Here is a 22,092-nt window from a genome sequence, read left to right on the forward strand (position 1 = left end):
GGACACCAGGACAGTGGGACAACGGGATGTGGGGACACTGGGACACCAGGACACCAGAGTGTGGGGACACAGGGATACTGGGACACTGGGACAGTGGGATGTGAGGACACACAGACACCGAGAAAATGGGAATTTGGGATCCTGGGTTCCCAGGACATTGGGACAGCAGGACACGGAGACAATGGGATTTGGGGACACTGGGACACCAGGACACTGGGACACCAAGATAGTGGGACACTGGGACACCAAGATACCAGGACACCAGGATGTGGGGACACCAAGACACTGGGACACTGGGATGTGGGGACACAGACACACTGGGGAAATGGGATATTGGGGTACAGGGACCCCAGGACATGGGGACACCAGGACACGGAGACACTGGGATTTGGGACACCGGGACCCCCGGACACCAGGACCTCAGGGACAGCAGGACACTGACACTAAGCCAGGGGGACAGCGTAACGCCGGGGCACCGGGGGCACAGCGATCCCGGCCGCCCCGAGTGCCGCCCGTGTCCCTCCCGCAGCACGTGCGTGGCGGGGCGCTGGCAGTGCCCCCCGAGCCCGGCCCCGTGCCCCGCCGCGCCCGCCTGCGCCCCCTGGGAGTTCCGCTGCCGGGCCGGGGGGCGCTGCGTGCCCGGGGCCTGGCTCTGCGACAACGAGGACGACTGCGGGGACGGCTCGGACGAGCTGTGCGAGCCGCCCTGCGCCCCGCGGCAGCCCCGCTGCCCCGGCGGGCCCTGCCTGCCCTGGGGGGCGCGCTGCGACGGCGTCGCGCACTGCCCCGACGGCTGGGACGAGGCCGGGTGTCCCCCCCGCGCCTGCGAGCCCCCCGAGTTCGCCTGTGCCGGGGGGCGCTGCCTGCCCCCCGCGCGGGTCTGCGACGGGCGCCTCGATTGTCCCCCCGGGGATGACTCGGACGAGGCGGGTGAGCGAGCGCGGGGGTCGGGGGTGCTGGAGTGGGGAGGGGGCTGCAGGGAGTTTGGGGGTCCTGGGGAATAGAGAGCCCTGCAGGCCTCGGGGTCTGTGCCCCGGAATGGGGTCCCTGAGTCCCCCTAATCCTGGGGGTCTGTGCCCCACGTTGAGAGTTCCTGAGCCCCCCGACTCTGGGGGTCTGCACCCCACACTGAGTGTCCCTGAGGCCCCAACCCTGGGGCTCTGTGTGGGATCCCTGAGCCCCCCAACCCTGAGGATCTGTGCTCCACATTGGGGGTCCCTGAGCCCCCTAATCCTGGGGATCTGTACCCCACACTGAGAGTCCCTGAGCCCCCTAATCCTGGGGGTGGCGCTGCTCGGGAGGCCCCCGGAGCAGGAGCCGCCCGTGCCCCGGGTGGGGGTGCCCGTGCCCACCGAGGGTCCCGTCCCGCAGGCTGCGCCCCCCGGTGCGGGCCGGGGCAGTTCCGGTGCGGCGGGGGCCGCTGTGTGCCCTCCCCGCAGCGCTGCGACGGCCGCGACGACTGCGGGGACGGCAGCGACGAGCGCGGCTGCGCCTGCCCCGAGGGGCACCTGCCGTGCCCGGGGGGCGGCTGCGTGCCCCCCGCCGCCATCTGCGACGGCCGCCGCCACTGCCCCGACGGCGCCGACGAGAACGACTGCCCCGGTGAGGGGGACACCCGCCTGGGACCCCCGGCCCTGGGACCACCCCACCGGAGACCCCCACCTGGGACCCTCCACCCGCAATGGGGACCCCGCCTGGAACCCCCGGCCCTGGGACCACCCCCCTCGGGACCGCCCCCATCCGCCCCGCGAGGCTCCCGATCCGGGGGCTGCCCCCCTCCGGACCCCCTACCCGGCATCGCCCCCTTTGGGGACCCCTCCCCGTGACCCCCTCTCACCCCGGAGCCCCTCTGGGACCCCCTTTGTTCCCCGCTCCCCCCGGCGGCGGTGTCACCGCTGTCCCCGTGTCCCCAGCGCGGGCCGCCTGCGCCCCCGGCACCGTGCCCTGCCCCGACGGCTCCTGCGTGCCGGAGGTGGCCGTGTGCGACGGCGCCCGCGACTGTCGCGACGGCTGGGACGAGAGCCCGGCGGGGTGCGCGGTGGCGCTGCCGCCCGCGCCGCTGTCACCTGTCACCGCTGTCACCACCTCTGTCACCTCTTCTGTCACCGCCCCTGTCACCGCTGTCACCGCCGACACTGCCGTCGCGGTCACCAGCGGCACTGTCGCCAGCACCGTCACTGTCAGTGACACTGACGCTATCGCCGACACCTCTGCTGTCACCGCCGCTGTCACCAGCACTGTCACTGTCACTGTCACCGCCTCGGCCGCGCCCTGCCCGCCCCGCTCCCTGCGCTGCGACAGCGGCGGCTGCGTCCCGCGGGGGTGGCGCTGCGACGGCGACAGCGACTGTCCCGATGGCAGCGACGAGCGAGGCTGCGCCCCCCCGTGCGCCCCCGGCCACCTGCCCTGCGGCCCCGCCTGCGTCCCCCCCCGCCGCCTGTGCGACGGCCTCCCCGACTGTCGCGACAGCGCCGACGAGAGCCCCCGGCTGTGCGGTGAGAGCCCGGGGTGGCTCTGGGGACATCTGCGGGGGGAGGTCTGGGAGCGCCCCCCGTGCCCCTCCTGGGGACCCCGGGAATGAGGGGGGCGATCTCGGGGGTCCCGTGGGGAGAGCACGGGAAGCTCGGCAGGGAGGGGCTCCCACCGGAGAGGGGATCCCACCGAGCCCCGGGACCCCCCTGGGGACCCCTGAGAGCCCTCGTGCCCCCCAGAGCCCCCCGGCCCCGGGAGCGGCCCGCGGGGTCCCTGCGCAGAGTTCGACTGCGGGGACGGGGAGTGTGTCACCTTCGGGCAGGTAACGGGGACAGGGGCGCCGCCACCCGCCCGGGCCACCGCGGCTCCCTCCCGGGGCTGCCCTGGAGCCCCCGATGCCCCTGCAGTGACCCCGGGCCCCAGCGTGTCCCCGAGCCTTTCCAGGGACACCCGGGTGTCCCCAGGTGTCCCTCCCGGTGTCCCCCCCGTGTTCCCTCCATCATTCCCGCGGTGTCCCCGAACCCCTCCCAGCGCCACTCTCGCTGTCCCCTGACCCCTCCCGACCCCCCCCCTCCGGGTGTCCCTGACTCCTGTCACCCCCTCCCGGTGCCACCCCGGTGTCCCCGCGTCCCTGACCCCCTTCCAGTGCCACCTTAGAGTCCCCTCGCCCCCCCTCGATGTCACCCCAGTGTCCCCCACGACTCCCTTTCAGTGCCACCTTAGTGTCCCCCATCTCCCTCCCGGTGTCACCCCGGTTTCACCCCGATGTCCCCACGTCCCTGACTCCTTTCCAGCGCCACTTCAGTGTCCCCTCGCCCCCTCTCGGCGTCCCCCCGTGTCCCCAGCGTCCCCTCGGGCCGCGGTGTCCCCGCAGGTGTGTGACGGGCTGCGGGACTGCGCCTCGGGGGGGGACGAGCGGGGCTGCGGCCTCTGGGCTCCCTGGGGGCCCTGGGGGTCCTGCAGCCGCCCCTGCGGGCCCGGGCGGCAGCGCCGCGCCCGGGGGTGTCACCAGCGCCACCCGGGGCTGCTGCGGGGCTGCCGGGGACCCCGCGAGCAGGAGCGAGCCTGCTTCCACCGCGCCTGCCCGGGTGAGCGGGGACCCGGGGATTTGGGGGGCTCCCGGGGCTCCCCGGAGGGTTTGGGGGCACCCCGGGGCATCCCGAAGGGTTTGGGGGGGGATCCTGGGGCACTCCGGAGGGTTTGGGGGGTACCAGGGCATCCCGGAGGGTTTGGGGGGCCGGGGGGGTGTCGGGGTCCCGGAGGCAGCCCTGACACTGCCACGAATGCCCAGGGAAGTGAGGGGGGGCCTGGGGGGGCCTCGGGGCAGTTTGGGGGTCTCATGGGGGGGTACCTGAGGGATTTGGGGGTCCCCGGGGGCGGGTTTCAGGGACCCTACAGTCCCAGAGGGATTTGGGGGTCCCGAGGCCCCCTTAACCCGCCCCCCCCGCAGTGGACGGGGCGTGGGGCCCGTGGGGTCCCTGGTCCGAGTGCCCGGGGGGCTGCGGGGGGGTCCGGCTGCGCACCAGGGGGTGCCGGCCCCCCCAGAACGGCGGCCGCGCCTGCGAGGAGCTGCGAGGGGGCCCCGGAGCGCTGGAGATGGGTGGGTGCGGGATGGGGGTACGGGGGGCTCGGGGGGACCTGGGGGCCCCAGGGGAGGGGGAAGCCCATGGGGCGGGGGGCTCTGGGGACAGGCCCAATGGGGTGGGGTCCCGGGGGGCTCCGAGGGACAGATGAGCCCCGCAGAGTGGGGGGCGCTGGGTGGGCGAGGGGTCTCTCCAGGGTGAGGGGCTCAGTGGGACGGGTGGGCCCTGCTGGGACAGGGGGGTCGTGGCCGGGTCTCACTGGGGCGGGGGGCTCCACGGAGGGTACGGGGGGTTCTGGGGGTCAGGGGGTCTCTGTGCCTGACTGTGCCCCCAGCCCCCTGTGCCCCGGGGGGGTGCCCCAACGCCTCGCAGTGCTCGGAGGGGCTGCGCCCCCTGCCCTGCGCCCCCTGCCCCGCCTCCTGCTCCGACCTGGCTGCCGCCGTGCCCTGCCCGCGGCCCCCGCCCTGCCGCCCAGGTGAGGGGGACACGGGGGGCTATGGGGGGCTATGGGGGACTCCCCAGTGTCAGGGGCCCCCCTGACCCCCGATCCCCCCAGGGTGCTGGTGCCCGGCGGGGCAGGTGCTGGAGCCCCCCGAGGGGTGCGTGCGGCCGGGGCAGTGCCCGTGCCGGGCCGGGGGGCGCCGCTTCCCCCCGGGAGCCCCGGTGCCGCTCGGGTGTCGCGCGTGCACGTGCCTGGAGGGACAGCTGCGACACTGCCGCCCGCGCCCCGGCTGCTCAGGTGGGTCCCGGTACCGCGGGGTCTCCGGTGCCCGCGGGGTCTCCGGTGCCCGCTGTCCCCGCGGCGCTGCCCGGGGGCGCTGTCCCGGTGACCCGGTGTCCCCGCAGTGGACTGCGGCTGGTCCTCGTGGTCGCCGTGGGGGCCGTGCGGGGGCGGCTGCGGCGGCCCCGGGGTGCAGTGGTCCTTCCGCAGCCCCTCGAACCCGGCCCGGCGCGGGGGCGGCCGCCACTGCCGCGGCATCTACCGCAAAGCGCGACGGTCAGCGGGGCCGGGGGCGGGCAGGGGGCTCGGGGGCGGGCAGGGGGTCCGGGGTGTGGGCAGGGGGATCGGGAGCGGGCGGGGGGCTCGGGAGTGGGCAGGGGGTCCGGGGGCGGGCAGGGGGCTCGGGGGGCGGGCAGGGGGTCCGGGGGCGGTCAGGGGGTCCGGGGTGTGGGCAGGGGGATCGGGAGCGGGCGGGGGGCTCGGGAGTGGGCAGGGGGTCCGGGGGCGGGCAGGGGGCTCGGGAGTGGGCAGGGGGCCCGGGGGCGGGCAGGGGGCTCGGGAGTGGGCAGGGGGCTCGGGGACGGGCAGGGGGTCCGGGGGTGGGCAGGGGGTCCGGGGGGCGGGCAGGGGGTCCGGGGGTGGGCAGGGGGCTCGGGGGGCGGGCAGGGGTCCCGGGGGGCTGTGCAGGGTCCCGGGGGTCCCGCGGCGTGTGACGGTGCCCCCGCAGGTGCCGCACGCCGCCGTGCCCGCGGTGCCGGGAGCGCGGCCGCTGGCGCGTCCCCGGGGAGCGCTGGCGGGGGCAGCCGTGCCAGCTGTGCCAGTGCCTGCCGGGCGGGGCCGTGCGCTGTGTCCCCTACTGTCCCCTCCGCCGCTGTCCCCAGGTGAGTCGGGGCGCGGGGACGGGCCCAGCGCGGGGGCGGTGGCCGTGACGCTGTCGCTGTCGCTGTCCCCAGGGCCAGGCGCTGCGGGAAGGGGACGGCGGCTCCTGCTGCTCCTGCGGCCCCGCGGGTGAGTGGGGGTCCCGGGGATCCCGGGGGAGGTGACCCCATCCCCCCGTGCCCGTCACCGCCGCGTCTGTCCCCGCTGCAGGTGACAACGCCACGGCCACCCCGCCCGGGATGGTGACAGCGCTGTCCCCAAGCGGTGCCGAGGCCCCCGGCAGCCCCGGGTACGGGAGGGGACGGGAGGGCCGGGATTTGGGGGTCCCCAAAGCGGGGAGGGGGCACTGGGGGACCCCCGAGCCCTCATTGTGCCCCCTCCAGCCCCACGGCCGGGCACGAGGGGCCCAAAGGCACCGAGACCCCCCCGGAGCCCCCCAGCGCGGCCGGGGGCACCCCCGGAACCGCGACCCGGCCCGAGGACACCCCGGGACCCCCCGAGGGCACCCCCGGAACCGCGACCCCGCCCCAGGACACCCCGGGACCCCCCGAGGGCACCCCCGGAACCGCGACCCCGCCCCAGGACACCCCGGGACCCCCCGAGGGCACCCCCGGAACCGCGACCCCGCCCCAGGACACCCCGGGACCCCCCGAGGGCTCCGCGCCCCCCCCCGAGCCGGAGCTGCCCTCGCTGGCTCCCACGGGGGTCCCCGCCGCGACCCCCCCAGGTGAGGGAGGAAAGGCCCCCCCAGAACGGCCCCCCGGGATTGGGGAGTCCCGCTGGAATGGGGGGGACGGGCCCCCGAACAGCCCCCAGGGCCGGGGGGTTCCGGGGGCAGCGCCCGCTCAGGGGGGGCTGCGGGTCCGACATGGGCAGCAGCGAGCTTGGGGGGCTGGGGGTGTACCCCAAACACGGGGGGCTGGGGGTGTGCCCCAAACACGGGGGGTGTACCCCAAACACGGGGGGCTGAGGGTGTACCCCAAACACAGGGGGTGTGCCCCAAACACGGGGGGGTGTGCCCCAGACATGGGGGGCTGGGGGTGTGCCCCAAACACGGGGGGCTGGGGGTGTGCCCCAAACACGGGGGGGTGTGCCCCAAACACGGGGGGCTGGGGGTGTGCCCCAAACACGGGGGGTGTACCCCAAACACGGGGAGTTCCTGGGTGTGCCCCAAACACGGGGGGCTGAGGGTGTACCCCAAACACGGGGGGTTCCTGGGTGTGCCCCCCAAACACGGGGGTCACGCTGCCCCCCCCCCCCGTGTCCCCAGGCTGCGCCCCCCGGCCCTGGGGGGGGTGGGGGTCCTGCAGCCGCTCCTGTGGGGTGGGGGTCGCTCTGCGGCGCCGGAGGGAGACCCCGCCCGGGGGGGGCTGCGCCCACGGCCCCGACACCGGAACCGACACCGGAACCGGCACCGGCACGGACAGCGGCACCGGCACGGACAGCGGCACCGGAACCGGCACCGGAACCGACACCGAAACCCGCGTGTGCTTCCTGCGAGCCTGCCCAGGTACCCCCAAACCCGCCCCGGCAGGGCGGGGACCCCCAGTAAGGGCAGGACCTTCAAGAGTGGAGGGACCCCCTTATGGGTGGGACCCCCGGTAAAGGGTGGGACCCCCTTATGGGTGGGACCCCCGGTAAAGGGTGGGACCCCCTTATGGGTGGGAACCCCGGTAAAGGGTGGGACCCCCTCATGGGTGGGGCCCCCGGTAAAGGGTGGGACCCCCTCATGGGTGGGAACCCCGGGGGTCTGGGCTCTGCAGGGGTGGGACCGATGCCCCTTTCCGGGCAGGGACCCCCGAGTCTGGGACCCCCATCCCCGGCCGGGGGGATCCCCAGGTGCGGGGGGCTCGGGGTCTGCCGTCCCCAATCCCGGGGGTCTCGCTGCCCACTCGGGGGCTCGGGGGGTCCCAAGGGGGGCCCTGTGGGTCAGGGGGTGTCTCTGGGGCGCTGTGGGGGTGCTGCCCCCCCTGACCGCCCCGTGCCCCCCCAGTTTCGGGCGGGTGGGCGCCCTGGGGCTCCTGGAGCGCCTGCGCCGCCCCGTGCGGGGGGGGGCAGCAGATTCGCCGCCGCAGCTGCAGCGACCCCCCCCCAAAAAACGGGGGGCGACCGTGCGAGGGAGGGGCGCTGCAGAGCCGGCCCTGCAACCTGCGGCCCTGCGGGGACCCCCCAGGTACGGGGGTACGGGGGGCTGGGACCCCCCTCCAACCCCAACCTTGTCCCCCCGTCCCTCAACGCCGCCACTGCCCCTCCCCAAATCCCCCCCGGGACCCCCGAGCCCCCAAACCCCCCGTGCTCACCCCAAGCACCCTGAAATCCCCAAAGCCCCCCAACCCCTCCATCCCTGACTGCTGCAATGGCCTCCCCCGCCCCTGAGCCCCCAAACCCCCCCGGGCCCCCCTTTCCCCGCTGACCCCCCCGTGTCTCCCCAGCCTGCCCCCCCCAGGCGCTGCTGGTGCCCCCGGGGGGGTGCGAGGATCTGGGGGTCCCCCCGTGCCCCCCGACCTGCGCGGACCTGAGTGGGAACAGCTCGTGCCCGGGGGGCTGCCAGGAAGGTCGGGGGGGTTTGGGGGGCACGGGGGGGGGGCGTGGGAGGGTCCGGGAGGGGCTCGGGGGGCGGCTTGGGTGGGGCTGGAGGGGGGCACAGGGGGATTTGGGGGGATTTGGGGGATTTGGGGGGAACTGGGAACTTGGAAAGGCATGGAGGGGCTTGAGGGGGCTTGGAAGGGACCTCAGGGAGGGTTTGGGAATTTGGGGGGGCACGGAGCAGTCCGGGGGGTTGGGGGGCATTTAGGGCCCGTGGTGAGGGGCCCAGGAGTCTGAAGCCCCCCTGAACGCCCCCACCCCAGGCTGCCGGTGCCGTCCCGGGCTGGTGCTGCAGGGGAGCGGCTGCATCGAGCCCAGGTACCCCAAAACCCCGCTGTACCCCGATCCCCATAACCCAGACACCTCTGTACCCCAAATCCCACCGGTACCTGCTCCCTGCTGCACCCCGAACCCATCTGTACCCCAAACCCCATAACCCAGACACCTCTGTACCCCAAATCCCACCGGTACCCGAACCCTGCTGCACCCCGAACCCATCTGTACCCCAAACCCCGGTGCTGGGTGTCCCCAGACAATGGGGCCCCTGAATATCTGGGGGCTCCCAGGGGCTCCCCAGGGTTTGGGGTGACCCTCCTTTTCCCTCCAGCGCCTGCGGGGTCCCTGCGGGGGTGATGGGGGTGCCCGGGGATAGGGGCCCCCCTGAATCCTGCGGGTGGTCGCGCTGGACCCCCTGGACCCGCTGTGACTGCGGCACCGGGACCCGGCAGCGCTTCAGGTGAGGGGGGTCTGCCCCATATGGGGGGATCTGCCCCATAGCGGGGGGATCTGCCCCATAGCGGGGGGGTCTGATCCATAACAGGGGTGTCTGACCCATAGCGGGGGGGTCTGACCCATAGCGGGGGGGTCTGATCCATAACAGGGGTGTCTGACCCATAGCGGGGGGGTCTGACCCGTAATGAGAGGGGGTGTCTGACCCATACCGAGGGTCCTGCCCCATAGCGGGGGGGTCTGCCCCATAACGGAGGTCCTGCCCCATAACGGATGTCCTGCCCCATAACGGGGTGTCTGACCCATAACGGGGGTCCTGCCCCATAACGGGGTGTCTGCCCCATAACGGATGTCCTGCCCCATAACGGGGGGATCTGACCCATAACGGGGGTCCTGCCCCATAACGGAGGTGCTGCCCCATAACGGATGTCCTGCCCCATAACGGGGGTCCTGCCCCATAACGGATGTCCTGCCCCGTAACGGGGTGTCTGCCCCATAACGGGGTGTCTGCCCCATAACGGATGTCCTGCCCCATAACGGGGGTCCTGCCTCGTAACGGGGTGTCTGACCCATAACGGGGGTCCTGCCCCATAACGGATGTCCTGCCCCATAACGGAGGTGCTGCCCCATAACGGATGTCCTGCCCCATAACGGGGGTCCTGCCCCATAACGGATGTCCTGCCCCTTAACGGGGTGTCTGCCCCATAATGGATGTCCTGCCCCATAACGGGGGGATCTGACCCATAACGGGGGTCCTGCCTCATAACGGGGTGTCTGACCCATAACGTGGGTCCTGCCCCATAACGGGGATCCTGCCCCATAACAGGGGTCCTGCCCCATAACGGGGGTCCTGCCCCGCTCCCCACAGGTCCCCCACCAACCCCGCGGCCGCGCCGGGCGGTGCCCCCTGCACCGGGACCCCCCGAGAGGAGCGGGGCTGTGCCGAGCTCTGCGGCCCCGGTACGTGCCAGGATCCCCCCCGAGACCCCCGAGCCCCGGAGCCGGGACCCCCGAGCGCCCCCGCGGCCCCTCGAGCGCCGCGTGTCCGTCTGTCCGTCTGTCCGCAGAGCCCGGGAGCGCGGGGCCGCCTGCGGGGGCCACCGGGGGTGCCGGGGGGCACTGAGAGCCCAGAGAGCCCAGAGAGCCCATGGACCCCAGGGTCCCCAGAGAGCCCATGGACCCCAGGGTCCCCAGAGAGCCCATGGAGCCCAGGGTCCCCAGAGAGCCCATGGAGCCCAGGACCGCCGTGGGCGCTGGAACCAGCGTGGGGCACGGAGCTGCCGTGGGGCACGGAGCCGCTGTGGGTCCCGGAATCCCCGGAGCCCCCCGAGCCACCGGAACCCCCAGGGTCCCCAGAACCCCCAGAACCCCCGGAGTCCCCGGAGTCCCCGGACGCCGCGCTCGGCCCGTGGTCGCCCTGGAGCGCGGAGCCCTCGCCGGTGCCGGTGTCGCCGTGGAGCGCGGAGCCCGCCCGCGCCCCCGAGGCGCCGGTGCCCGCCCGGTGGTCGCCGTGGGGGCCGTGGGGCGGCTGCAGCGCCCCGTGCGGGGGCGGCGAGCGCTGGCGCCAACGGGGCTGCGGGACCCCGCCGTGCCCGGGACCGGCGCTGCAGAGCCAGAGCTGCCACAGCCACGCGTGCCGCGGTGAGTGCCACCGGCAGGGCACCGGGGACACCGGCACGGGGACACCGGCACGGGAACACCGGCATGGGGACCCGGACAGGGGGACACCGACACGGGGACATAGACACGGGGACACTGACACGGGGACACGGGGACACCGACATGGAGACACCGACATGGGCGCCCCGACACTGACAGGGACACCGGCACGGGGACATGGACACGGGGACACCGACACGGGGACACCGACACGGGGACATCGGCATAGGGACCCTCACCCAGGGATCCCAAAACAGGCTCCCTGACCCAGACGCTGTCACCCGTAGATGCCACCCAGAGCCCCTGAGCACAGCCCTGCCCAGCCCCACAGCCCTGCCCCACAGTGCCCCACAGCGCTGCCCAGCCCCACAGCCCTGCCCCACAGTGCCCCACAGCGCTGCCCTGTCCCATAGTCCTGGCCCACAGACCCCGCACTGCCCCACAGATGCCACAGTGCCCCACAGACCCCCGTGCCCCACAGCGCTGCCTCTCACCCCGGGGTGCTCAGGGGTCTTTTTGGGGGTGCAGAGGCCGGGTGCCCCCCGGGGCGGACGTTCCGTGAGTGCGGGGGGGGCTCGGGGTGTCCCCGGAGCTGCGCCCACCTCGGGGGGGCCGTGGGGTGCGCGGGGGGGTGCCAGGAGGGCTGTCACTGCCCCCCCGGCACCTTCCTGCACCGCCGCACCTGCCTGCAGGTGAGACCCCTCCCCACGGGGGTGCTGCCCCCAAATCCGGGCTGGGAATGATGGCGGGAATTTGGGGTTTGGGGCGGGGTCCTCAAAGCCACGGGAGCCCCTCAGAGTGCCCGGGGGTCCCGGGGGGGGATCCCGTTTGTGGGGGTGTCCTGGGGTGAGGGGGCTCTGTGGGCTCCCCCCGGCAGGGTGGGCCCGGGGTTGGGGGGTCCCTGGGTCGGGGGGATCACGGGGAAGGGGAGGGACCCCTGGGGCAGTGAGGGGGTCCCCAAGGTGCTTCTGTGGGGTGGTGGGTGTCCCATGGGTGCCCCCCAGGAACAGTGGGGGGGGTCGTGGGGTCCCTGGGTCTGTGGTTTGGGGCGGTTTGGGGTCTCTGGGCCTGGTTTGGGGTGGTTTGGGGTCCCTGGGTCTGGTTTGGGGTCTCTGGGTCTGTGGTTTGGGGTCTCTGGGTCTGGTTTGGGGTCCTTGGGTCTGGTTTGGGGTCTCTGGGTCTGTGGTTTGGGGTCTCTGGGTCTGGTTTGGGGTCCTTGGGTCTGGTTTGGGGTCTGTGGGTCTGTGGGTGCCCCCCGGGACCCCCACCCCCGGTTCAGCCCCAGCAGTGCCCCTGCTCGGTGCCGGCCGCGCTGCTGGGTGGGGGCACCCCCGGGACCCCCCCCGGGACCCCCCCCGGGACCCCCCCCGGCCCGGAGCCCTCCGGGACCCCCGCTGGGGACCCCGCGATCGTGGAGCTGCCGCCGGGCGGGACCCTGAGCCTGGGCTGCGCCCGCTGGTGAGGAGGGGTCACCCCGGGGCCTCCCCCAGCCCCCTCCCAGCGCCCGCTGCCCCCCTGAGCCCCTGTGCCCCCCAGCACCTGCCTGTGGGGCCGCCTGCGCTGCGCCCCCCCCGGGGGCTCCGCCTGCAACGGGACCGCGACACCGAACTGTGCGAGCGGCCCCTGTGCCGGTGGGTACCGGCCCCATAGCCCCCCTGCCCTATACCGGGGGCACGGCCCCATAGCCCCCCTGCCCTATACCGGGGGTACGGCCCCATAGCCCCCCTGCCCCACACCGAACTGTGCGAGCGGCCCCTGTGCCGGTGGGTACCGGCCCCATAGCCCCCCTGCCCTATACCGGGGGCACGGCCCCATAGCCCCCCTGCCCTATATCGGGGGCACGGCCCCATAGCCCTACAGACCCCTGCCCTATACCGGGGGTACGGCCCCATAGCCCCCCTGCCCCACACCGAACTGTGCGAGCGGCCCCTGTGCCGGTGGGTACGGCCCCATAGCCCCCCTGCCCTATACCGGGGGTACGGCCCCATAGCCCCTGCCCTATACCGGGGGTACGGCCCCATAGCCCCCTGCCCCACACCGAATGTGCGAGCGGCCCCTGTGCCGGGGGTACGGCCCCATAGCCCTACAGACCCCTGCCCTATACCGGGGGCACGGCCCCATAGCCCCCCTGCCCCACACCGAACTGTGCGAGCGGCCCCTGTGCCCGTTGGGCCGGCCCCATAGCCCCTGCCCTATACCGGGGGTACGGCCCCATAGCCCCCCCGCCCCACACTGGTGGGTCCCAGCCCCACTGAGGGGGGCCCTGGTGGCCCCGGGGGTGTCACCGGCTGCTTGTGCCCCCACAGCGGAGCCCGGCCCCACAGCGGAGCTCAGCCCCACACCCGATCTCGGCCCCACACCCGATCTCAGCCCCACAGCGGATCTCAGCCCCACACCCAATCTCAGCCCCACACCCGATCTCGGCCCCATATCAGATCTCGGCCCCATATCGGATGTCAGCCCCACAGCCCCAGGTGAGGGTCCCACCCCTTTGCCGCCCACCCCGGGGGTCTGCCCCACCCCACCCCGCCCCACTGACGGATCCGTCCCGCAGGGGCCGAGCAGGAGCCCGGGGGGTCTCCGATGGCCCCGGCGGTCCCGTGGGGCCCGTGGGGACCGTGGGGACCCTGCAGCCAGAGCTGCACCCGCCCCGAGAGCCCCGCGAGCCGCAGCCGCCACCGGGACTGCGCGGGGGGAAACTGTGGGGCGGGGGCGAGCACCGACACACGGCCCTGCAACCTGCAGCACTGCGAAGGTACGGGGCATATGGGGTTAATGGGGCAACACTGCAACCTGCAGCACTGCGAAGGTACGGGGCATATGGGGTTAATGGGGCAACACTGCAACCTGCAGCACTGCGAAGGTACGGGGCATATGGGGTTAATGGGGCAACACTGCAACCTGCAACACTGCCAGGGTATGGGGGATATGGGGTTAATGGGGCAACACTGCAACCTGCAACACTGCCAGGGTACGGGGGATTTATGGGGTTAATGGGGTAACAATGCAACTTGCAGCACTGCCAGGGTACGGGATTTATGGGGTTAATGGGGTCACCCTGCAGCTGCCCCATTGCGAAGGTACGGGGGATTTATGGGGTTTGGGGCTATCCCTGCAACCTGCCCCACTGCCAGGATATGGGGTTTGGGGGTCTCTGGGGGTCCCGCTCCCTGTGGATGGTCTGGGATATCTCAGCCCCTCTGTGGGAGGTTTTGGGGTGTATTTTGGGGGTCTCTCTGACACTGCCGTTCCCCACAGCCCCCCCGTGCCCGAAGCCCCCCTGTGAGGAGGTTTTGGGGTACATTTTAGGGTACATTTTGGGGTCTCTCTGACACTGACATTCCCCGCAGCCCCCCCGTGCCCGATGCCCCCCTGTGAGGATGTTTTGGGGTACATTTTGGGGTATATTTTGGGGTCTCTCTGACTCTGCCGCTCCCCGCAGCCCCCCCGTGCCCGAAGCCCCCTGTGAGGAGGTTTTGGGGTACATTTTGGGGTACATTTTGGGGTACATTTTGGGGTACATTTTGGGGTCTCTCTGACTCTGCCGCTCCCCGCAGCCCCCCCGTGCCCGACGCCCCCCTGCCCGTGCCGCTGGAGCCCCTGGGGTCCCTGGGGGTCGTGCTCGCGGCCCTGCGGGGGGGGGCAGCAGCGGCGGCTCCGCGCCTTCGCCCCCCCCGGGCCCGGGGAGCGCTGGTGCCCCCAAATCCTGGGGGGGGGCCACGAGCAGCGCCGGCCGTGCGGGGTGACGGCGTGCCGGGGTGCGGGACGGGGCTGGGGGCAAACGGGGGTGCGGGATGGGGCTGGGGGCGGGATTGGGGTGCGGGACCGGGGCTGGGTGCGGGACCGGGGTGCGGGACGGGGCTGGGGGCAAACGGGGTGCGGGATGGGGCTGGGGGCGGGATTGGGGTGCGGGACCGGGGTGCGGGACCGGGGCTGGGGGGGATCGGGCGATGGGGCGCATTAGGGGGTGTCGGGGTGGGGTCGGGGGGCTGGGGCGGGGCCGTGAGGGGGCTATGGGGGGACACTGCCGGGATATTGGGGTGGCGGGGGGAGCCGGGACCGGGGAGATCTTGGGGGGTCTCAGAGGGGCTGTGGTGGGATCAGGGGCTTGTGGAGACTGGGGCGGCGTGGGGACCCCTGGGGGCTTTTGAGGGGGGGGCTTAAGGGGGCTCGGGGGGGCTCTCGGGGTCTATCTGGGTGGTTCAGGGGGGCAGAGACCGTGGGTCTCGGGGGGTCTCAGGGCGAACCCGGGCGGTTCGGGGGGGCTCGGTGGGTTCAGGGGTCTCGGGGGTCCCGGGGGGTCTGGGGGGGTCTCGGAGCGATCCCGGGGCTCACCCCCTGTCCCCCCCCCCCCCCGCAGTGAACGGCGCGTGGTCCCCGTGGGGTCCCTGGTCGCGCTGTGACGTCACGTGCGGGGGGGGCCGCTCCGTGCGCAGCCGCTCCTGCTCCAGACCCCCCCCCAAAAACGGGGGCAGCCCCTGCCCCGGGGCGGGGCACGAGCTGCGCGTCTGCAACGCCCGCGCCTGCGGTACGGGGGGGTCTGGGGGGGCACCGGGAGGGGCTGGGGGGCACCGGGGGGTCTGGGGTGCCCTGGGGGGCTCGGGGGGTCCCTGGCGCTGTCGGGACGCTGACCGTGCCCCCCCCAGGCCCGCGGTGCCCCCCCGGGCAGACCGAGTCCCCCTGTGCCACGCGGTGCCCGCGGAGCTGCCGGGACCTGCAGGAGGGGGTGTCCTGCGAGGGGGGGGCGCCCTGCGAGCCGGGCTGCCGCTGCCCCCCCGGTGAGACCCCGGGACCCCCCGGGACCCCCGTGTGTGAGGCCCCGGGACCCGGCCCCCCCTGAGCCTGTCCCTGTCCCTGTCCCTGTCCCCCCAGGGACCCTGGAGCAGGACGGGGGCTGTGTCCCCCCCTGTCCCTGTCCCTGTCCCATCCCTGTCCAATCCCTGTCCCCATCCCCATTGCAGGCACCCTGGAGCAGGACGGGGGCTGCGTCCCCCCCTGTCCCTGTCCCGTCCCTGTCCCTGTCCCTGTCCCGTCCCTGTCCCTGTCCCTGTCCCTGTCCCTGTCCCGTCCCTGTCCCTGTCCCTGTCCCTGTCCCTGTCCCTGTCCCTGTCCCTGTCTCTGTCCATCCCTGTCCCGTCCCTGTCCCTGTTCCCGTCCCTGTTCCCATCCCTCTCCCATCCTTGTTTCATCCCTGTCCCATCCCTGTCCTTGTCCCTGTCCATCCCTGTCCCTGTCCCATCCCTGTCCCATCCCTGTCCCATTCCCATTGCAGGCACGCTGGAGCAGGACGGGGGCTGCGTGCCCCCCTGTCCCTGTCCATGTCCATCCCTGTCCGTGTCCCTGTCCCTGTCCCTGTCCCTGTCCCTGTCCCTGTCCATGTCCATCCCTGTCCGTGTCCCTGTTCCCAACCCTGTCCCTGTCCCTGTCCATCCCCTGTCCCTGTCCCATCCCTGTCCCTGTTCCCGTCCCTGTCCCTGTCCCATCCCTGTCCCTGTCCCATCCCTGTCCCATCCCTGTCCCTGTCCCCACAGGCACCCTGGAGCAGGACGGGGGCTGCGTCCCCCCCTGACCCTGTCCCTGTCCCAGTCCCATCTCTGTCCCTGATCCCATCCCTGTCCCTGTCCCTGTCCCTGTTCCTGTCCATCCCTGTCCCATCCCTGTCCCATCCCTGTCCCATCCCTGTCCCCATCCCCATTGCAGGCACCCTGGAGCAGGACGGGGGCTGCGTGCCCCCCGCGCTGTGCCCCTGCCTGGACTCGGGGGGGCACCTCTGGGTGCCGGGGGGGGGCGGCCCCGCCCGGGGCTGCCGGAACTGCACGTGCGCGGGGGGGCGGCTGCGCTGCGGGCCGGGGGGGTGCCCGCCCCCCCCCGCGACCCCCGGGACCCCCCCCGGCACCGCCCCCTGCGCCTGGAGCCGCTGGAGCCAGTGGGGACCCTGCAGTGCCACCTGCGGGGGGGGGCGGCAGCTGCGACACCGGTGAGCGGGGGTCACGGGGGGGACACGGGGATGGGGGGGGACACGGCACCTTGGGGACACGGGACAGTCGGAGGGGAGCACGGAACTGTGGGGACACGGAACTTGGGAGGAATAGGGTGTATGTGGGGGGGTCATGAACATGGGGGGCACCTCTGGGGGGGCCACCTCACCTTGGGGACATGTCACACCGGGGGGGGACACACGGGCTGGGCTGCGACAAGGAGGGAATGCGGGGGTCGGGGGGGACACACGGGGCTGGGGTGCGACACTGGGGGGACGCGGGGGGTTATAGGGGGGGACACGGTACCTTGGGGACACGGGACATCCGGGGGGGGACACACGGGGCTGGGGGGGGACGCGGGGGTTGTGGGGGGGAACACGGCACCTTGGGGACACGGGACATCCCGGGGGGGGACACACGGGGCTGGGGGGGACACGGCACCTTGGGGACACCCGCGGGGGGACACACGGAACTGTGGGGACACAGAACTTGGGAGGGAATGCGGTGTCTGCTGGGGGCGTCATGAACTTGGGGGGCGCCTCGGGGGGGCCACGTCACCTTGGGGACACACGTGGCGCTGGGGGGAGGACACGGAACCCACGGGGGTGACGTGACGCTGGGGGGGCTCCGGTGCCCCCCAATGCCCCGTGTGACCCCCCAGGACCCCCATCCCCCCGAGGGCGGGGGGGGACCGTGCGGAGCCCCCCAGGAGCAGGCGCGGGGCTGCGAGGAGGCGCCGTGCCCGCCGCTGTGCCCCTGGGCGGGGGGCGAGCGGGCGCTGGGCGAGCGCTGGAGCCCCGGCCCGTGCCGGCTCTGGTGAGTGGGGGGCGCCGGGGGGCTCGGGGGGCTCGGAGAGACCCCCACCCACCGCCTGTGCCCCCCCCTTCCCGCAGCACCTGCACCCCCGAGGGACCCGAGTGCGGGGACACGCCGTGTGCCGCCGGTATGGGGGGATTGGCGGGTCCTGGGGGGTCTCAGGGAGATTGGGGGGTCCTGGGAGGGCACGGGGACCTCACGGGGCATTGGGGGATCCCGGTGACCCCGGTGCCCCCCCGTGCCCCCCAGAGCCGTGTGACTGGAGCCCCTGGGGGCCCTGGGGACCCTGCAGCGACCCCTGCGCGGGGGGCTCCCGCCTGCGCCACCGGCACCCCCGGCACCCCGAGCCCCCCGGGGCGGGCGTGCGCGGGGGTCCGCACCCAGAGCGAGAGCTGCGGCTCCGGCGCCTGCCCCGGTAACCACGGGAACGCCGGGAACCCCCGGTACCCCCTCCCTCCCTGTCCCCCTCGAAACCCCCCGGTAACCCCGGGCACCCCCGCAGAGCCCCGGTGCGGCGGGGGGGGGCGCAGCCGCAGCCCCTGCGCCGGGCGCTGCCCCCGGAGCTGCGCGGACACCTGGGCGCCGGTGCAGTGTCTGCAGGGACCGTGCGAGACAGGTACGGCCCGGCCCCGCCGCCGGGCTGGCCCCGGGGCCCGGCACCCACCGTGTCCCCAGGGCGTCCCCGAGCCCCCAGCGTGTCCCCACGGCGCCCCCCGCCCGCAGGGTGCCGGTGCCCCCCCGGGCAGCTGCTGCAGGACGGGCACTGCGTCCCCCTGAGCCGCTGCCGCTGCGGGACCCCCGGCGGGGACAGCGGGAGCCGCGAGCTGGCCCCGGGCACCGTGACCCGCGTCGGGTGCCACGACTGGTGCGTGACACCGGGGGGGGCACGGCGGGACGGGCACGGGGGGCAGAGTGGGACGGGCACGGTGACGGTGGGACGGACACGGGGGACAGGGTGGGACAGGCACAGTGACAATGGGACGGGCACGGGGGACAGGGTGGGACGGGCACGGTGACGGTGGGACGGACACGGGGGACAGGTGGGACGGGCACGGTGACGGTGGCGCGGGCACGGGAGACAGAGTGGGACAGGCACAGTGACGGTGGGACGGGCACGGGGGACAGAGTGGGACGGGCACGGTGACAATGGGGCGGACACGGGGGACAGAGTGGGACAGGCACGGTGACGGTGGCGCGGGCACGGTGACAGTAGGGCGGGCCCAGGGGACAGAGTGGGACAAGCACGGAAGACAGGGTGGGACGGGCACTGTGACAATGGGATGGGCACGGTGACAGTGGGGCTGGCACGGGGGACAGGGACGAACGGGCACAGTGCCGGCGGAACGGGCACCGTGGCGGTGCCACACGGCAGGGCCCCACGCGCGGTGACGGTGACACGCGTGTCACCCCCGGTGCAGCACCTGCGAGAACGGGACCCTGACCTGCCCAGCGCTGCCGTGTCTCTCCCCGGAGCCCCGCGACTCCCGCCAGCTCCATGTCCCCCGTGTCCTCCGTGTCCCCCGTGTCCCCTTGGTCCCCCGTGTCCCCGCTGTCGCCCTCGCCCCCTCTGTCGGCCCCGCTCCCCCTCTCTCCCGAGCCCGCCGTGTCCCCCTGGTCCCCCTGGTCCCGCTGCTCCCGCAGCTGCGGCGGCGGCACCCGGAGGCGGCAGCGGCAGTGCCGGGAGCGCCCCGGGCCGGGCCCGCCGTGCGGGGAGAGCCCCGGCGAGGAGACGGCGGCGTGTAACCCCCAGGCCGTGCCCGGAGCGGACACGGGACACGGGGGACACGGGGGGGGAGCGGGGAAAAGGAGGGAACGGGAGAGGAGAACGGGAGAGGGGAACGGAGGGATGGAGGGGTGGGAGGGTGAAGACGGAGGGAGGGAGGGAGGGAGGGAGGGAGGGAGGGAGGGAGGGAGGGAGGGAGGGAGGGAGGGAGGGAGGGAGGGAGGGCCGGGGCAATGGAAGGAGGGAGGGGTCAGGGCGGTGCCGGTGCCGTTCCCGGTGCCATTCCCGGGGTGGTTCCCGGTGCGGTTCCCGGTGCCATTCCCGATGCCCTTCCCGGTGCCGTTCCCGTTCCCATTCCCGGTGCTGATCTCGGTGCCATTCCCAGTGTGATTCCCGTTCCCATTCCCGGTGCCGTTCCCGTTCCCGGCGTGATTCCCGTTCCCGTTCGCAGTGCCGTTCCCGGTGGCCCCAAGCTGCCCCCCGGGCGAGGTGTGGCTGGACCCCGGCCCCGCGTGCGAGCGCAGCTGCCGGGACCTTGCGGAGCCCCCCGGGACCTGCGGGGGGACCCCCCGCGACCCCCGGAACCTCCGGATCCCCCGCGACCCCCGTGACTCCGGACAGCTCCAGCGCCCCCGGGGTCCCCACGACCCCCGGCACCCCCGGGACCCTCGGGACCGCCTCGCCACCCCCGCGCTGCGCCTGCGCCCCCGGGCGGTACCGGAACGGCTCCGGGCAGTGCGTGAGCGCGGGCGGCTGCGGCTGCCGGTACCGAGGGGCGCTGCGAGCGGTGAGCGGGGCCGGGGGCGCGGGCGGGGGGTCCCTGACCCGCGTCCGGGGGTCCCTGAGCAATGTTGGGGTCCCGGCCCCCGCAGGCCGGCAGCGAGTGGCGGGAGCCGTGCGGGACCTGTCGCTGCTCCGAGGGACGCGTCACCTGCGGCAGCTCCTGCCCCGCGCTCACCTGCCCCGAGGTGCGGGGCTCGGGGGGCTCGGGGGGCTCTGGGGGAGCTCGGGGGGCCCGGGGGGGGCCCCGCGGGCCGGGGCTGAGCCTGGGGGTCCCCGCAGGGCGCGGAGCCGGTGCGGGAGCCCGGGAGCTGCTGCCCCGTGTGCCGGGACGAGTGGCCAGGTGAGACCCCGCGCCCGGGGAGGGGCGGCCCCGGCAGCGCCCCCGCTCACGCCGCGTCCCCCCCGGTGCAGAGGAGCCCCCCGGGCCGTGCCGGCTCCTCACGGCGCTGCGGACCATCGCCAAGGGCGCGTGTGTCCTGCGGGGCCGTCCGCGTCACCTACTGCGCGGGGGCGTGCCGCTCCCGCACCGCCGTCAGCGCGCAGGTACGGGGGGCGCGGGGGGACCCCGGCCCCGCCCGCTGCCCCCGAGCCGCCTCTGCCCGGCCCGGGGCTCTCCGGGGTGACCGGGGGTGTCTGTCCCTGCGTGTCTGGTTCTCCCCGGTGCCCCGGTGCTCCCGGTCCGTCCCCGCCGTGACCCGGTGTCCGCAGGAGCCGTACGTGCGGTCGCTGTGCGAGTGCTGCAGTTACCGGCTGGACCCCGCCCGGCCCGTGCGGGCGCTGCTGCTGCCGTGCCCCCGGGGCCGCCCCCGGCCCGCGCTGCTGCCCCGCATCGCCGAGTGCCGCTGCGAGCCCTGCCGGGGTGCGGGCAACGGGGAACTGGGGGGGATCCTGCCGGGCTCTGGGGAATCCCGCGGGGGCTCCGGGGGCTGGGGTGGATCCTGCCGGGGGGATCCTGCCGGGGCATCCTGTCGGGGCTCAGGGGGTCCAGGCAGAGCGGGGAGATCCTGCCGAGATGCGGCACCGGGGGAACCTGCGGGCGCCGGGACTCGAGGGATCCTGCCGGGCTGTGGGGGGATCCTCAGGGGGCTCCGGAACTGGGGGGATCCTGAGGGGTTCTGGGGGGACACGCGGCCCCGCACTGCCCAGAGCGCTGCGGGCGGAGGAGGGGCTGTCCCGGGGGTCCCGGGGGGCTGCGGGGGGGTCGGGGACAGCCGGAGCCTCCTGTCCCGCAGGTGGGACTTCAGCCGGCGCTGAGAGACCCCCGGACACCGCCCCTCCGGCCCCCGTGTCGGCATCGAGGAGACCCTTATGGATACCAATAAACGATCGATAATCGATAATTAATCGTTAACAGATAACCTCACTGGGGGAACTGGGAGGGGACACTGGGGGGCACTAGGATGAACTGGGGGACTGGGGGGGCACTGGGATGAACTGGGGGTCTCAGGAGGGCACTGGGGGTCTCGGGGGCGGCGGGGGCTGCAGTTTCCCCCGCCACCACACGAGGGCGCCCCATAGAGAGATGGGTCCGGGCCCCTCCGGGATGCGGGGACACCGCGGGATGGACACTCTGAGGGACACTCTGGGGACAGTCTCAAGGACACTCTGGGGTACACTCCGGGGACACTGTGAGGACACTCTGGGGTTCCCCCTTGGGTGCCCCGGCGCCGATGGCGGCCACGCTCTCGCCCCGTCACGGAGAAGGCGCCGCCGCCGCCGCGTGATGGCGCAACCAGCGGCCAATGGCGAGCGGCCGCGGCGCGGTGACGTCATAACCACGCGCCTCGGTGGCGGCCGGCGCGGGGCCGGGGCCCGGGGACGGGAAGAGGTCAGAGAGGGCCGGGAGCGGGATCGGGAACGGGGATTGGATCGGGAACGGGAACTGGATTGGGAATGGGAACGGGAACGGGAGCGGGGATTTGGATCGGGATCAGGAACGGGAACGGGATCGGGAATGGGAACGGGACCGGGAATGGGAACGGATCGGGAACGGGATCGGGAATGGGATTGGGAACGGGAACAGGATTAGGATCGGGAGTGGGACGGGACCGGGACCGAGATCGATGATGGGATCGGGGTTGGGACCGGGACCGGCGTTGGGATCGGGACTGTGGGAACACTGACGGGGCCGGGGAAGCGGGCCCGGGGAAGCACCGGGGGGAA

General features: G+C 74.0%; 1 protein-coding gene across 1 annotated transcript in view; it reads left to right on the plus strand.

Annotated features, from left to right (window-relative positions):
* The window catches only part of LOC132078835 (SCO-spondin-like), a 35,177-nt gene extending 13,994 nt beyond the window's left edge, over positions 1–21,183 (plus strand). The window contains exons 26-66 of the mRNA XM_059481149.1: positions 530–930; positions 1,372–1,602; positions 1,914–2,495; positions 2,712–2,794; positions 3,347–3,560; positions 3,923–4,072; positions 4,390–4,530; positions 4,612–4,794; positions 4,902–5,052; positions 5,504–5,657; positions 5,730–5,784; positions 5,866–5,944; positions 6,039–6,382; positions 6,926–7,039; positions 7,124–7,165; positions 7,649–7,828; positions 8,088–8,210; positions 8,505–8,559; positions 8,849–8,977; positions 9,839–10,611; positions 11,158–11,321; positions 11,909–12,087; positions 12,166–12,335; positions 12,936–13,103; positions 13,184–13,384; positions 14,187–14,387; positions 14,990–15,157; positions 15,276–15,407; positions 16,330–16,606; positions 16,828–16,909; positions 17,269–17,423; positions 17,501–17,550; positions 17,673–17,795; positions 17,926–18,039; positions 18,147–18,288; positions 18,842–18,920; positions 19,021–19,162; positions 19,598–19,911; positions 20,019–20,114; positions 20,209–20,472; positions 20,638–21,183. Of these exons, the coding sequence (XP_059337132.1) occupies positions 530–930; positions 1,372–1,602; positions 1,914–2,495; positions 2,712–2,794; positions 3,347–3,560; positions 3,923–4,072; positions 4,390–4,530; positions 4,612–4,794; positions 4,902–5,052; positions 5,504–5,657; positions 5,730–5,784; positions 5,866–5,944; positions 6,039–6,382; positions 6,926–7,039; positions 7,124–7,165; positions 7,649–7,828; positions 8,088–8,210; positions 8,505–8,559; positions 8,849–8,977; positions 9,839–10,611; positions 11,158–11,321; positions 11,909–12,087; positions 12,166–12,335; positions 12,936–13,103; positions 13,184–13,384; positions 14,187–14,387; positions 14,990–15,157; positions 15,276–15,407; positions 16,330–16,606; positions 16,828–16,909; positions 17,269–17,423; positions 17,501–17,550; positions 17,673–17,795; positions 17,926–18,039; positions 18,147–18,288; positions 18,842–18,920; positions 19,021–19,162; positions 19,598–19,911; positions 20,019–20,114; positions 20,209–20,472; positions 20,638–21,183 (7,951 nt within the window). The remainder of the gene's footprint in view (positions 1–529; positions 931–1,371; positions 1,603–1,913; positions 2,496–2,711; positions 2,795–3,346; positions 3,561–3,922; positions 4,073–4,389; positions 4,531–4,611; positions 4,795–4,901; positions 5,053–5,503; positions 5,658–5,729; positions 5,785–5,865; positions 5,945–6,038; positions 6,383–6,925; positions 7,040–7,123; positions 7,166–7,648; positions 7,829–8,087; positions 8,211–8,504; positions 8,560–8,848; positions 8,978–9,838; positions 10,612–11,157; positions 11,322–11,908; positions 12,088–12,165; positions 12,336–12,935; positions 13,104–13,183; positions 13,385–14,186; positions 14,388–14,989; positions 15,158–15,275; positions 15,408–16,329; positions 16,607–16,827; positions 16,910–17,268; positions 17,424–17,500; positions 17,551–17,672; positions 17,796–17,925; positions 18,040–18,146; positions 18,289–18,841; positions 18,921–19,020; positions 19,163–19,597; positions 19,912–20,018; positions 20,115–20,208; positions 20,473–20,637) is intronic.
* Positions 21,184–22,092: the final 909 nt, after the last annotated feature.

This window comes from Ammospiza nelsoni, chromosome 1, assembly GCF_027579445.1.
Source record: "Ammospiza nelsoni isolate bAmmNel1 chromosome 1, bAmmNel1.pri, whole genome shotgun sequence".
Taxonomy (NCBI): domain Eukaryota; kingdom Metazoa; phylum Chordata; class Aves; order Passeriformes; family Passerellidae; genus Ammospiza; species Ammospiza nelsoni.